This window comes from Melitaea cinxia, chromosome 28 (assembly GCF_905220565.1).
Source record: "Melitaea cinxia chromosome 28, ilMelCinx1.1, whole genome shotgun sequence".
Lineage (NCBI taxonomy): Eukaryota > Metazoa > Arthropoda > Insecta > Lepidoptera > Nymphalidae > Melitaea > Melitaea cinxia.
Window position 1 is genome coordinate 7,996,935 of NC_059421.1, and position 13,588 is coordinate 8,010,522.

General features: G+C 33.0%; 2 protein-coding genes across 2 annotated transcripts in view; one reads left to right on the top strand and one right to left on the bottom strand.

The window, feature by feature from the left end:
* Positions 1-1,659, bottom strand: part of LOC123667467 — a 61,897-nt gene extending 60,238 nt beyond the window's left edge. The window contains exons 1-2 of the mRNA XM_045601362.1: positions 1,585-1,659; positions 71-498 (exon numbers count right to left, since the gene is read on the bottom strand). Of these exons, the coding sequence (XP_045457318.1) occupies positions 71-498; positions 1,585-1,659 (503 nt within the window). The remainder of the gene's footprint in view (positions 1-70; positions 499-1,584) is intronic.
* A 677-nt stretch (positions 1,660-2,336) lies between these two features.
* On the top strand, positions 2,337-3,589 carry LOC123667631 (probable deoxyhypusine synthase). The gene has a single exon (XM_045601491.1). The coding sequence runs from the start codon at positions 2,475-2,477 to the stop codon at positions 3,585-3,587; it is 1,113 nt and encodes a 370-aa protein (XP_045457447.1). The 5' UTR covers positions 2,337-2,474; the 3' UTR covers positions 3,588-3,589.
* The last annotated feature ends 9,999 nt before the right edge of the window (positions 3,590-13,588 follow it).

Sequence of the window (13,588 nt, forward strand, 5' to 3'; positions counted from 1 at the left end):
AAACAAAATAGGTCCTAGATTAGATCCTTGTGGAACACCAGACGAAGGGATGCAGTAATTTGAACTATACCCATTTAGTACTACCCTCATTTTGTCGTTTTTTAAGTAGGAACTGAACCACAGCAACACCGAGCCATTTATAGAAAATTGATTTTTTAATTTTCTAAGAAGTAAATTATGGTCCACTTTATCAAACGCCCTACTTAAATCCCCATAAATAGCATCTACTTCCTCACCCGAACCCATATGTGACAACAGCTGTTCAACAAAAGATACCAAGTTAGTAGCCACTGGTCGCTTGGCTACAAAGCCATGTTGTTGTCCGCCTAACATTTGTTTCGTGTGCCAAGTAATGTGTATGCAGATGATTTTCTCAAATACTTTTGCTAGCACTGATAGTATACTGATAGGTCGATAATTTTCTATCAGTTGCTTGGGACCAGATTTCGGAATAGGTATTACAGTGGCTTCCTTCCAAGCGGTTGGAAACACACCGTCCTTTAAAAATTTATTAAATATAATTTGAAAGGGTATAACAAGTGGTTCTGCGTTTTTTAAAAAGAAAATTGGTAGTATACGATCATTTCCGTAACGTTTGGCTATGTTCAATTTTTTTCAGCTGAGTCTCAATCTCAGACTTTGTAATATGTATACTTGTCAAACATCTAGAATCAAACGCTGATGCAACATGCCCAGCGTGACAGTGACTAGTAGCTTGTGGGACAGTATACATAGATGAAAAATGTCTACAAAAGAGATTGGCTATCCCTTCACCATCCGAAACCATTTCATCTCTGAACTTCATGCAGCTAGGAATGTTACTTTCGTTTTTACGTTTAGCTTTTATGTAAGACCAAAAACGTTTGGGATCCTTAACCACATTAATTTGTACGTTTTTAATATATTCAGAGTACGATTTATTTATCAAAATTCTACATCTCTTTTTTAGCAACTTATATTCAAATTCATCTAACTTATTATTAAATTTCTTCATGACTATTCTATGCTTTTCTTTTTCTTTTAGTATTTTTATAAGGCTGATAGTGTACCACACAGGATAATTGTTCTTAGTGGGTCTCTTTTTTGGTATTTCTTCTTGTATTATATTATTTATGACACTGTAAAAAAATTGTGTAATCTCATCAACTGTGAGCGAAAGATTTAGTTTTTCGTTCCAATCCACACTTGGCAATTTTTCCCTAATACTGTTATAGTCAGCCTTATAAAATTGCATCACGGTATTTGTTTTAGGTTTAAGTGGTTTTTGCTTTTCAAATGTTAAATTAATTTCTATTGGAGGGTGAAATGCATCAACACTGCTCAATATATCGGTTGGGTTAGTCACAGTCAGAGGGTATGAGGTGTTTGAGCAGACAAGATCTAATATTTTCTGTTGTTTATTTTTTATATTATTATATTGCTTGAAACATGCATATGCAGCTAAATCGATCAGAGTTCAACAAACAACACCACTAGAAATCCTCGGCACAACGTGCGAGATAGACATATGTTGGATCCATTCAATTCGACTGCGATTGAAATCCCCAACCAATTATGGATGAAGTTATTAAGGTGAACATCTACCGGAAACATGTTATGAAAGGTGGAACTCCAGACATATGGCGAGCATATTATAAGCCTGGAGAATCTATCAGACATGGTGTTTACGGTTGTGGTTGTTTTGCTATCAGTAACTATTTGCACAGACATAACCTAGTAGCCAGGATTATCCAGCAACGACTTGATCATCGATATGGCTTCGTTGAAAATGAGATACCATACTATAGGTACAATCCAACGCCATTTCTCGGAAATGAGTGTTTTGCTCTACTGAGATCGGTCTATTGTCACCGATAGGATTATTACAGCCAATAAAGCCACCGAAAGCCACCGAAAGACTACTGTTTATATATTTTTAAATATTTTTGATTGTCTTTTTTATAAATATACTAGCGACCCGCCCCGGCTTCGCGCATTTGCAAAAACTATCTGCGTTCCTTTACTATATTATGCATGTATATATCTTTCCTCTTATATCCTTCCTCTCGAATTACTCTATTTACTGACGAAAAAACATTTAAGCATACAGACAGCGGGAAGCAATTTTGTTTTATACTATGTAACGGTTGAAAAATTTATTAATAGGTTAATAAACGAATAAAAGAAATTGTAATAGCATTCGAAACTTGCGTCTTATTTTTTATTTATAAAGTACTAATTGACTTTCTTATTTTTATTCTTTGGCTTCTCTATATTTTATATTTCTTATAATAAACTTTTATATTAAAGCTCTCTATATTTCTGAATGTATTTAATGTTTGAATGTCAATGTCATATTTTTGATGCGCATTTCTGATTCTGACATTGACAAAATAAGTAAATTATTACATTCAGTTAGAACAACAAAAGAAAATTCAGACTGCTATATGCGCAATTATTAAATTTAAAAAAAAAGCAAGCTAAATATATTAAAAATGGACATTCAAACGAAAATCGACAAAAAATCGTTAGCTCCCGACGTCGCTTTAAACGCAGTTTTAGCTCCAAGTCAAGAGTTACCTGCAGACACACCAATAGTGTCAGGTTACAACTGGGAATATGGCACGGATTACAATAAAATACTAGAAAGTTACGTCCATTCTGGTTTCCAAGCCACTAACTTTGGAAAAGCCATAGCAGAAATCAATAAAATGCTCAAATGCAGATCTGTCCCTCTTAAAGAAGAAACTAGCGATCCGTACGAAGAGGATAATTTTATCAAGAAGAAAACTAACTGTACTATATTTCTAGGATACACTTCTAACATGATTTCGTCTGGACTACGAGATACTATACTATTTCTCGTTAAAAATAAGCTTGTTGACTGCATTGTTACCACTGCTGGAGGTGTTGAAGAGGATTTTATTAAGTGTCTTGCTCCTACTTATGTAGGAGATTTTAATTTAAGCGGCAAAGTATTAAGGACGCGGGGAATCAATAGGATTGGTAATTTGTTAGTACCGAACGACAATTACTGTTTGTTTGAAGAGTGGGTAACGCCTTTGCTAAACGAAATGCTCGACGAACAAATCACTGATGGAACTGTGTGGACTCCTTCACGAATTATTACACGACTAGGAGAAAGAATAAATAATGAGAATTCTGTCTGTTACTGGGCATGGAGAAACAGTATTCCGATATTCAGTCCAGCTTTAACAGATGGTTCTCTAGGCGATATGATGTATTTTCATTCTTACAAACGTCCAGGACTTATTATCGATATTCTTGGGGACTTGCGTAGGCTTAATACGATGGCCGTGAAGGCAAATAATACGGGTATGATTATTCTAGGTGGTGGTTTAATAAAACACCATATTTGTAATGCTAATTTAATGAGGAACGGGGCAGATTTTGCTGTGTATGTGAACACGGCAAGTGAATTTGATGGCAGCGACGCAGGTGCTAGACCAGATGAAGCTGTGTCCTGGGGCAAAATTCGAGCAAATGCAACACCTGTCAAATTATATGCTGATGCTACACTTGTGTTTCCATTGCTTGTAGCACAGACATTTGCTAAGTATCATTTTAGCAATAAAAAAAATGTATAAAATAGTTGTTTTAATTCTTATTATTTAACTAGTTTTTAACGACCATTTTTACCATTCTTCACGATATTTTTAGAATAATTTAAACAATTTAACAAGACACCACTAGTGATTTTTTTTCTTGATATTGTAACAAGTTACGCTATCTATTTGGTATTAGTTAAAACTTCTATTCTACGCCATCTAGCAAAATTTATACCAAACACGTTAAAAATTCAATTTATATATTAAATATTTAAACATATTTCTTAAAACAAAAAATATTTTGTATATTTTCTTCATAGATTTTCTTTTGTAAGATAACAATATTAAATATATTTTCTCTTAAATAAGATAACAAAATGACGTGAAATGGAGCGTTATTAGTGTCAATGAACTGTCAAATATGTGCTATGAAGTTATCTGCTGTCTGGGCTGAGAGAATGTTTTGTATGCGTGCGTAAATGAAAACATTTCGTCGATGTGTGCTGTCTGTGAAAGCGGTTCTTGAAAAAGCTCGAATTCGAAGCCCCGGCCCCCGAGTCAAGTTAGCGTTTGCAGTTCTTCAGTACGCGCTGCGGCGATTGACGTGAATCGTGTTATTTACTTAAGCTTCCTATACAAATACTTGTATAGAGCGTTTTCTAAATTAAAAATGTTTTCAATTAGTTAAAATTAGTTTATTAACTGTATCAAAGTCGACGTAGTGTTGTAAAGTGCTCAAAATGTGGTTTCATCGCGATGTTTTGCTCGTTTTGCTCGTCTTATCCGGTAAGTTGCATCCTTAGTCCTTTGGCGGTTATTTATAGGTTTTACGGTCATTCGGGGCAGATATTAATGGTATTTAGTTAGGATATGTAATTCGTTGCACGTTCTATGTTTCTTTGATGTTGACACTGTTTACCAGCACTCATTCGTTTGATGTCGGCTGTTTCAAACAATGTCTACATAATGCATTCGATATTATTTATATTAGATACTATATTTAGCGATGATTCAACTAATTTGTAACTAGTCTACCACTTTTCGATGTATTCATACAAGTTGAATTATGTTAAATTTGTTTTATTCGAAATCGTTAAATTGTTATACAAAATCTAATCAGCAGTAATGCAAGCAGTCATTTGTTTATTTAATTAATTAATGTTGATGCGCCAATAATGAAAGTATAAATACACCAATAAGTCGACACCGATCCCTATCAAAACATATGTCAGGCTTGTTTAATCAATATTATATTTTTATAAATTATGCTTTTTATTATTATTATTATATTATATATATACAGCATTAAAAAATAATAAATGCTTGGTCAATTTATAATGATTTTTGGTGAGATTGCTTTATATATTGACTAGATTTTTTTTTAATCGTGTGTTCATTGTAAACAACTCAGTACTAAAGAACAAGTGCAAGTAAATTTTTGTTAATTATTTTACTTTTTGGAGTGGACCCAAACCTGCAGTGGAGCACCATAAAGCTCAGACCCTTCTCCTCTATGGAGAGAGCTATGCCCAGCAGTACAATGTTATGAGCTGAACAATTTTTTTTTAAATATCATATCAAAAATCGACCATTCCAGCGGGGTTCGAACCTGCATCTCGGACTTACCGTGTCGGTGCTTTAGCCAATTAAGCTATGGAACAATGCAACCGCTAGATCGAAATTTTTGATATGATGATTTTATATTCGGTCTAAGCGACCGTGGCGCCATCTATAGTGACTAAAGCATCGACACGGTCAGTGGAGATGCACGTTTGATCCCCGCTGGAACGGTCAATTTTTGATATGATATTAAAAATTGTTTAGGATTTCCTAATGTGTGGGTAACACAAAAATAAATCATACGAGTTATGAGCTGAATCGACAAAATAAATATGGTAAAAGAAGAATTTAGGTTGAACTTTATAAATAATTATAAATAAATAGATTATAAAATTATAACATGCACACACGGTCGTCTGTTCCTAAAGTAAGCAACTTAATGCTTGTGTTATAGGTAACAGTCAACTGATACAGCTAAATATTTTTTTATAAATATACATGCAAATAATACATATATAAATACAAATATTACACCCTGACTAAGGCGGGAATCGAACCCACCGTGGAGCAGAAAGCAGGGCAACTATAAACTGCACCTACATGCTAGTAATTTCAATAACATGTATAAGTAATTTATGAAACCAAGAAGGAATATTGTGTGTAGTTCTCCAAACAAAAAGGTTAAAAGATTAAGAAAATAAGTAAAAATTAATAAGCTGTTACTTTTACTTTCTTTTAGTATTATTGATCGAGATTTTATGTAAAATTGACTACATTTAATGAGATATCAAAAAAAAAACTATTATTTTTTAAAATTGTGTGAAAATAAAACAAAAAAAAATATTTTTTAAAGAAAGTTGTAAGATTCTTAAAATGACGAATGTTAGTGACATTGTCAGTCGTTAGATTTTTGGAGACTGTTTCAGCCATTTCTGATAAAGAGAAAAAGCTTATGGTCCAAGATCCCAGCACCCACTTGAATCTGCTTTTCATCATAAAAAGTCCCTTGTATATCTGTCAGGAATTTCTGTTCATAGCATGTGAATCCAAGAGTTGTAGTTTACTTGTTGAAGTAAAACTAGCCCTAAATGGCTTTTTTACACCCAGCAGATAAAACTTTCTTATTAACGTAGGGCATAGAAAGAAGACCTTACCCAATTTCTTGAACAATTCTGGTGGGGAGGTACCTCAGCCTTACCAGGAATAACAGCCAAAATATACTCCACTCAAGTAACGTTTTAACCCTGCAGTCAGCATCCATCGCTCAATCGCTTACTATCACCAACTATCAGCAACTGAGGTAGGGTACAGCAGGAATTTCTTGCTCAAAATATGGAGCAGCCCGACTGGGGAAGTACCTCGACCTTACAGAAGATCACAGCTAAATAATACTGCTTTCAAGCAGTATTGTGTTCCGGTTGATGAGTAAGGTGACCAGAGCTCTTGGGGGGGATTGGGGATTGGGTCGGCAACGCGCTTGCGATGCTTCTGGTGTTGCAGGCGTCTATAAGCTACGGTAATCTCTTACCATCAGGTGAGCCGTACGCTTGTTTGCCGAACTAGTGATATAAAAAAATATATATATCACCACCGTCAGGTCAGACTGTATATTTGTTTGCTACTCTAGTTGCATATGGAAAAAAAAGCTTTGAAATAATTTTTAATAACACGTGTAACAAGCCCTTACAAATGTAAGACTATAGATTGTATCTTTACTCTATACAATTTGCAACATTCTGAGGTAATTATGAAAATTAGTTCATGCTAAGTTGAAACCGGCGAATTGGAGCCAAGTTTGAAGTAAAACAAAATTTTCGTCCCAAAAAATATAGCGTTAGATTTTCTTTTGAATTCTTTTCGGCTTAGTCAGGACTTTTTCGAAATCGTAAATCTGAATTGGGTACATGAGCTCGGCTCAAACCAGTAACATCTTTTATTAGCAGTTCTACTAACGACGATGCTTGTCGTGAGCCTTATTGCACGTTTCTTCAAAATTTTACCCCAAAAACGAATGAGGTTTTTCGACCTGAATAAATTCTTTCAGATTTTCACCTCAAGTCATAAGAAAAAAATCTTGATGTTACGTGTTGCGTATCTCTTCTTTGATGCTTTAAATTGGCCATTTTTGCTAAAATTATGGTTTTATGGCGAACATGATTCTGGATTTATTTATTTTATTATCAAGTGAACAATGTATTATTAAAATTTAATGGACCTTTTGAAGTCAGGAGTTACCGTTACGTAGAATTTCCCCTCCACCAATCTGTTACGTTTTAATATACGTAGCTACTTTCAATATTTTTCTACCTCCAATTAGCTTTTCCTTACGATTTTGGCATTTCTTTCACCAGAAGGCTACACTATCACTGAGTAATACAGACTATATTTTAATGGAAAAAAACTAAACGGCCAAAAATTCACGCGCCCAAACCCGATACCGAAAAGCTAGAGTCTTACAAAACTAATTTAAGATTACCGAAGTAATTTTCTCTATTGAAAACTACTTGGAATGTGATGATAATAAGACACTTCCCACGAACTTAATGCTGTAAAACTATTAACAAGTTTAATTGGTAGCAAAACAGAAGCAAACCGAGCCGAAATTCTAATTATTACAAAGATACAAAGCATGCATCTACTGTGAAGATGTAACACTTTCCCAAAAAGCATATTCCAACTATACATGAGTTTTGAGTACTCTATAATTGTGTTTGCTCAGAAACAAAAATAAACTATCTTCAATTTACATTGACAAGTAATATAACGTGTAATAGTTGTAGTTGTAGTCGAGCAAATAGTCAATTAAATACAGATTATTATTTTGAGATAACTCAAATTATTTATAATAATATTACTTCTCAGATTTCGATCAAATTTAAAGAGAACACAAGACAAGCATCAGCTTTCGATTAAAAAAAGGATTCGTCAAAATCGGTACACACAGAAAAATTATGAAGTAACACGCATGAAAAAGTCGAATTGATAACCTCATCTTTTTTCTTTGAAGTTGGTGAAAAGTAATGAAAATATCAACTGCAGTACTAACTAGAAATCTGTGTATAAATATATACAATACTAGCTCTACCCTACGCGCGTTGCTACGCTTTTTTTATTTTTTATTTTTTGTTCGTAGCAACTCAGAAACCTTTGTGGGCTCATGCACAACACTTTGCTGAAGATCGTGACATGATGACGTGATGACGATGACATGATGACGTGAAATGCATAGTTTACGATTCTATAAAGGACATACAGACAAATATTCATTTTTATATATATAATATTCTTTATAAATAAATACGTAAATTAAACTCAAAAAGTCATTCATAAAAACCATAATTCAAATTGGAAAATGAATATAAATTGCAATAAATAAAAATGTAGACGACCTAACTTCGTCTATATTTTTTTTTATCGATCTAAATATACCAAAAACCGAAATAATTAATTGTTTATCCAACGAAGTAATAATTAGGAAATAAAAAATGATTGCCGACTATTACTCGTCCAGGTAGCTCTGTAGCTCTGCGGGGCGTATTTCTAAATTAAGTATAACCAATAACTGAGTGATTTATCGTCTTGTATTGCAGTGCTATATTAATCGTCCTCTATATTGTATATTTTTAATTATAATCCGTATATATATGCAACCGCTCTGTAGTGATGCATGCGGAAACTTGTTTAAGCTTGTATTCATGTGTTTGTATATTTATATTCGCTATAGTATGAATTTGAATTATAACCAGCTCTTATTAAAATCTATTCAGTACTTTTAGCGCGATACCAAGATACAGATTAAAAGAAAAAGATTTAATAGTTTTGTCTATAGTAGGTAGGTACCTATGTATAACAGTAAACTCTTAAAATATTTTCAAAATATCATTAACTTATAGAATTGGATCTGGTATAGTTTTAAGTAAATATTATGTTCTAAGTGTGTGTTTAGAAATCTATACTAATATTATAAAGCTGGAAAGTTGTATTGTTTGTTTATTTGAACGCGCTAATCTCAGGAAATACTGGTTCGAATTGAAAAATTCTTGTCGTTTTGGATTGCCCATTTACCGAGGAAAGCTATAGGCAATTTTTACTCAAATTAATGCGTGCGAAACCACAGGTTAGAGCTAGTAATAGCTATAATAAAACTTAGAATCTTACGCCCACTTTTACTTCGTATTAATTATATTTTACCTCAAATACTATAATTAACCCTGATCCCAACTGGATATTCCAAATATTTCCGTGCACCTTCTACCTGCGGCGTTTATTGTAAATGTATGTGGAATTAAGAGTATTAAGTCTAGTCCGGTTCGGCTAACAACTAGCAAGTTTTGATTTATTTTTCTTATTAAAATGATCACAGTACTATTAATAAAATAATGTGTATAGAAATTAGTATGTTAATGTGATAACAAGTAAAACCGCTAATCAATATTAGGACTACAATCAATATTAGGAATACGAGAAGTAAAAACTTTGTACCCCTTTTTTAGAAAATTGTGCGGACAGAGGAGTATGAAATTTCGCACACTTATAGTTTATATGGTGCAGAATGCTAATATTTTTCTAAAATTATGCATAAAAAATACATTAAATCAACGAAAAAAAAAAAAAAATACACACACATATTATACTTTTTTGTTTATTATTATAGAAGTCTATATTAACAGAACCTTAATGATGTTCAATTAATTATGGTTGAATTTCGACCACTGGGCGACCACTAGTTATATCGCTTCAGCCTGTAATATCCCACTACTGGGCATAGGCCTCTTTCCCCATGTAGGAGAAGGATCACAGCTTAATCCACCATGCTGGTACAATGCGGGTTGGCGGATATATTCCCTACTATGAGTAACGATCGCTATCAGGTGTACATGATAGCAGTGTACATGACAACAGTGCCTCGGAGAGCACGTTAAGCCGTCGGTCCCGGTTGTTATCATGTACTAGTTATATGTAATAAGTAAATTTTAATTTAGTCTAGACGTTATTAGTATAATTTTTATTGTTTCTGATGTAGGTACGTACTACGTAGCTATATATTTACCGTTAGTTTGCACTCCCTAGCAAAGATATTACCAGTTGTATTAAAATACAGTTTATTTTTTTTTTTTCAACAGTAACTCCGAAGTTTTGTTGCCGATTCTTTGCAGAATATATCTATCTACATTCCGAATCGGTGTTAACTTCACTTTCAACTATAATTTGACTTTTAATTTGTAAGATGACGATTAGAAGATGGTTTTAAAACCTAATGAAGTTAATTTTTATTTTTATTTTTTGAGCATTAGAAATTTTGTAGAAGATAAGTAACCTTAACGATAAGAACCTTATAATAACAATACTATTTATTTCTTTATAGTCTCATCGAAACAAAACACCAAACAAAAGATGTTCTTATTAATAATCTACTAATGCTAAAAATATATTGTACCGAACCACATTGATATTTATATAACTCGCAAACTAACTATTGATACTAACTTGCAAATAAATAATAATAATTATTATTATTATTATTATTATTATTATCTTATGAGTCACTGTATTTCATATAATTTAAATTTTAAGTTATATAATATAAAATAATAGTTCCGAATATTTATACAAAGACATATAAAGTACACACAAGTTTCTATACACCTCATAAACTTTATGGCATAAAAATTTTAATGCATTAGGGTATGCACCGACCCGTTACTCCCTTCGTTGCAGTCTAAGGAGATCGTAAGAAATTAATTTATTCAGACAGTTCAACTCGTTACACCTTGCGTCTACACGTCTGACTCGACTCTATCTTTAGTTCGGGGAGCTCCAGACTGATCACGTTTGCGCTTTATGGTATAACAGATGCCGCAAATACATAACGGTTTTGAGTAAAAAGAAATTCTTTGTCAGGTATGACAGAAAACAAAACTTAAACAACACTGACCACTGGGCCAAATCTTAGTCCAAAACAGTTATGTCGAAACATGCGATCCACTGACCATTTTTTGCTGGCCGAATTAAAAAAAAAAACAGTAAAATAATTTGGGTCCGCAAAAGTTTTCTTTCTTTCTTTCTTTCAAGTGCACTAAAACCGTTTTTGAAATAAAGGTTTTGACTGTCCAACATCTTAGAAAAGAATTGTATATTTTGTATTTTTTGTACTGATATACCTATTCTTTAAAAATTGTCTTTAATTGTACTTCTTTCATAATATTTTCAGTATTTGTTTTCTTTAGGGTTATATTTTGCATTCTACTTGGTCCACGGATTTATGAACTTGGCCCTCCAGTCACTTTGGGTATATTAAATGGCTGATATATTGCAATTCTAAAAAATCTATTGATCTTTTTTTACCGTACAACCTTGGTGACAAATAAAGGTATACTATCCGCTTCACGATAGCGCATACCGTAACCTATAGGTATCCTGCAACATCAGGTTCACACGCGTTGCCGATCCTAAAATACCTAAGGCGCTAATTGACCAATAGACTATTCTAATGTTGATTGTAATCATTATTAGGTAGGAATAACAAAATATAATTATTAACCTTAATATAGAACCAATTGAAAACCCACCTTACAACAACTTGTTCCAACTACTTCGCATTTCGGCACCATGTTAAAAAAGTTTTCACCGCAGCCAGGTAGTTAGCTGTTTATTTTCTCCGTGTTTTTGGCTATTTTAGGTTTGGCATCTTAATTAGCGGCCCTCGAGGTAGAACAAACGGAACAGTGTAAACCGTTAAGTGCTAACCATAAAATTTGCCGAAAATTTTTTTGTTTTTACATCCTAACAATTTTTTGTACGTTTTTCTTTGGTCTTCTAAAATATTTTATTGTTTTATTTGATCCGCAATATAATTAGCTCTGCGTAAGTTTTATGAAGAAAAAAAAGATAATAGGGCTTTTGGTATTCGGGACTTTTAATTAGACGTATTTAGATAAATGAACGTGATGACGATGAGTGATGTTTTGTAATTATCAAGTCGTATTAACAATTTACTCAAATAGGCTTCGAAAACACATATCGTCATATTAAAATGATGATGCTTGGGGGAAGCATAAGAGATAAATATTAATATAAGGGGAAAATACACGAAATATCCTTGTAACGATTAATTATACTTACCAAAAGACGATTTACGACGACGACGAGAAATGTACAATTTCGATTTACGTCACAAAGAAAACAACCATAAATAAAGTATTTTAATCTCGAGTCAAGACCTTAAAAAAAACAGCGTGCGTCCAGCAATGAACTTCTAAAGGCTGATGGATGAATGGATGGAATCTCAAGTAAAAGTTTAAGAAATATTGACTATATATGCGCCTGACGAGCAAAAAAATTTCAAGCATCGGCCTTATACAGTCCAAAGTTGCAGCTATCACTGTCCTAATAATTTTAAAAATTCAAAAATATTAATTATCCTCATAATCCTTATTATGTTAGTTCAATATTATTTTAAAGACTAGTAACAACAGATACTTCGCTCATGACTATTAAAAACGTCGGATGTGAAAAACAGCATCTTTACAGGATTGCGATTCAAAGTGTAAATTGCGTGTATCTTTTTACTTATTTTATGCAGGATCATAAAATTTTAAAGTAATGCTGTACAGGCTATTTATCTTTAATATTATTACTAGCCGGTATTTAATGTGTAAATATTAGAAAAGTCACTTGTTACATTTTTAACAGATTAAGACTAATAGGTACTGATTTGTCAGAAGTACCACAATTGAATAATATATGCATAAAATAAAAAATTTCTCTTCAGCTGATGATAGACTTGGTTATTGGGGAACGTTTTATGAAATAAACAAAAAAAAAATGCAATTATGCAGTTCCGACGATGTTAATAGTCACTAGCGACTTTATGGTTAACCCTCAACAACATCATTGATAATACAGTAAAATTCCCAAATATTGCTATTAAGGTTTCAATAAAAAACTTCGTAAAAAAATATGTAAATATTTCTTTTCAACAAAAATCCAACTCTTACATTTTCTCTCGTATTTTTCGGGAAAATCTTGAGCTGCCATAACAATCCCACTGGAGGCAGCACGAAGCAGAGCAGAGCTAATTACTATATAGCTGTGAGCTTTACAATAACTTGGCACACGTAATAGCTACTTACCACGTATTAAAACGCGCTGTGTTGAGCTTTTCTCTATGAAAAATAAGCTTTCGCTTGACATGTTCCATCTGAGAAGTAATAATATAAAGTGCTAGGTACACTGATAAGCAATCGCGGTATCCAGCAACCGGCGTTACCCCAGGGCGGATTATAAAACCCGACATGTTTATTACCGTGGCTCCCCTTGGCGTTTGTGGTGCAAGTAACGGGACGTAGTAAAAAACAAAATGTTTTATACTAATAGAAATAATTTTTATTTTACTTTTAATTATTATTTTACTAATATCTTTTTATGCGCGCAAAAATCCCATTGCTGGACAGAGGCCTCTTTTCCCATGTAGGAGAAGG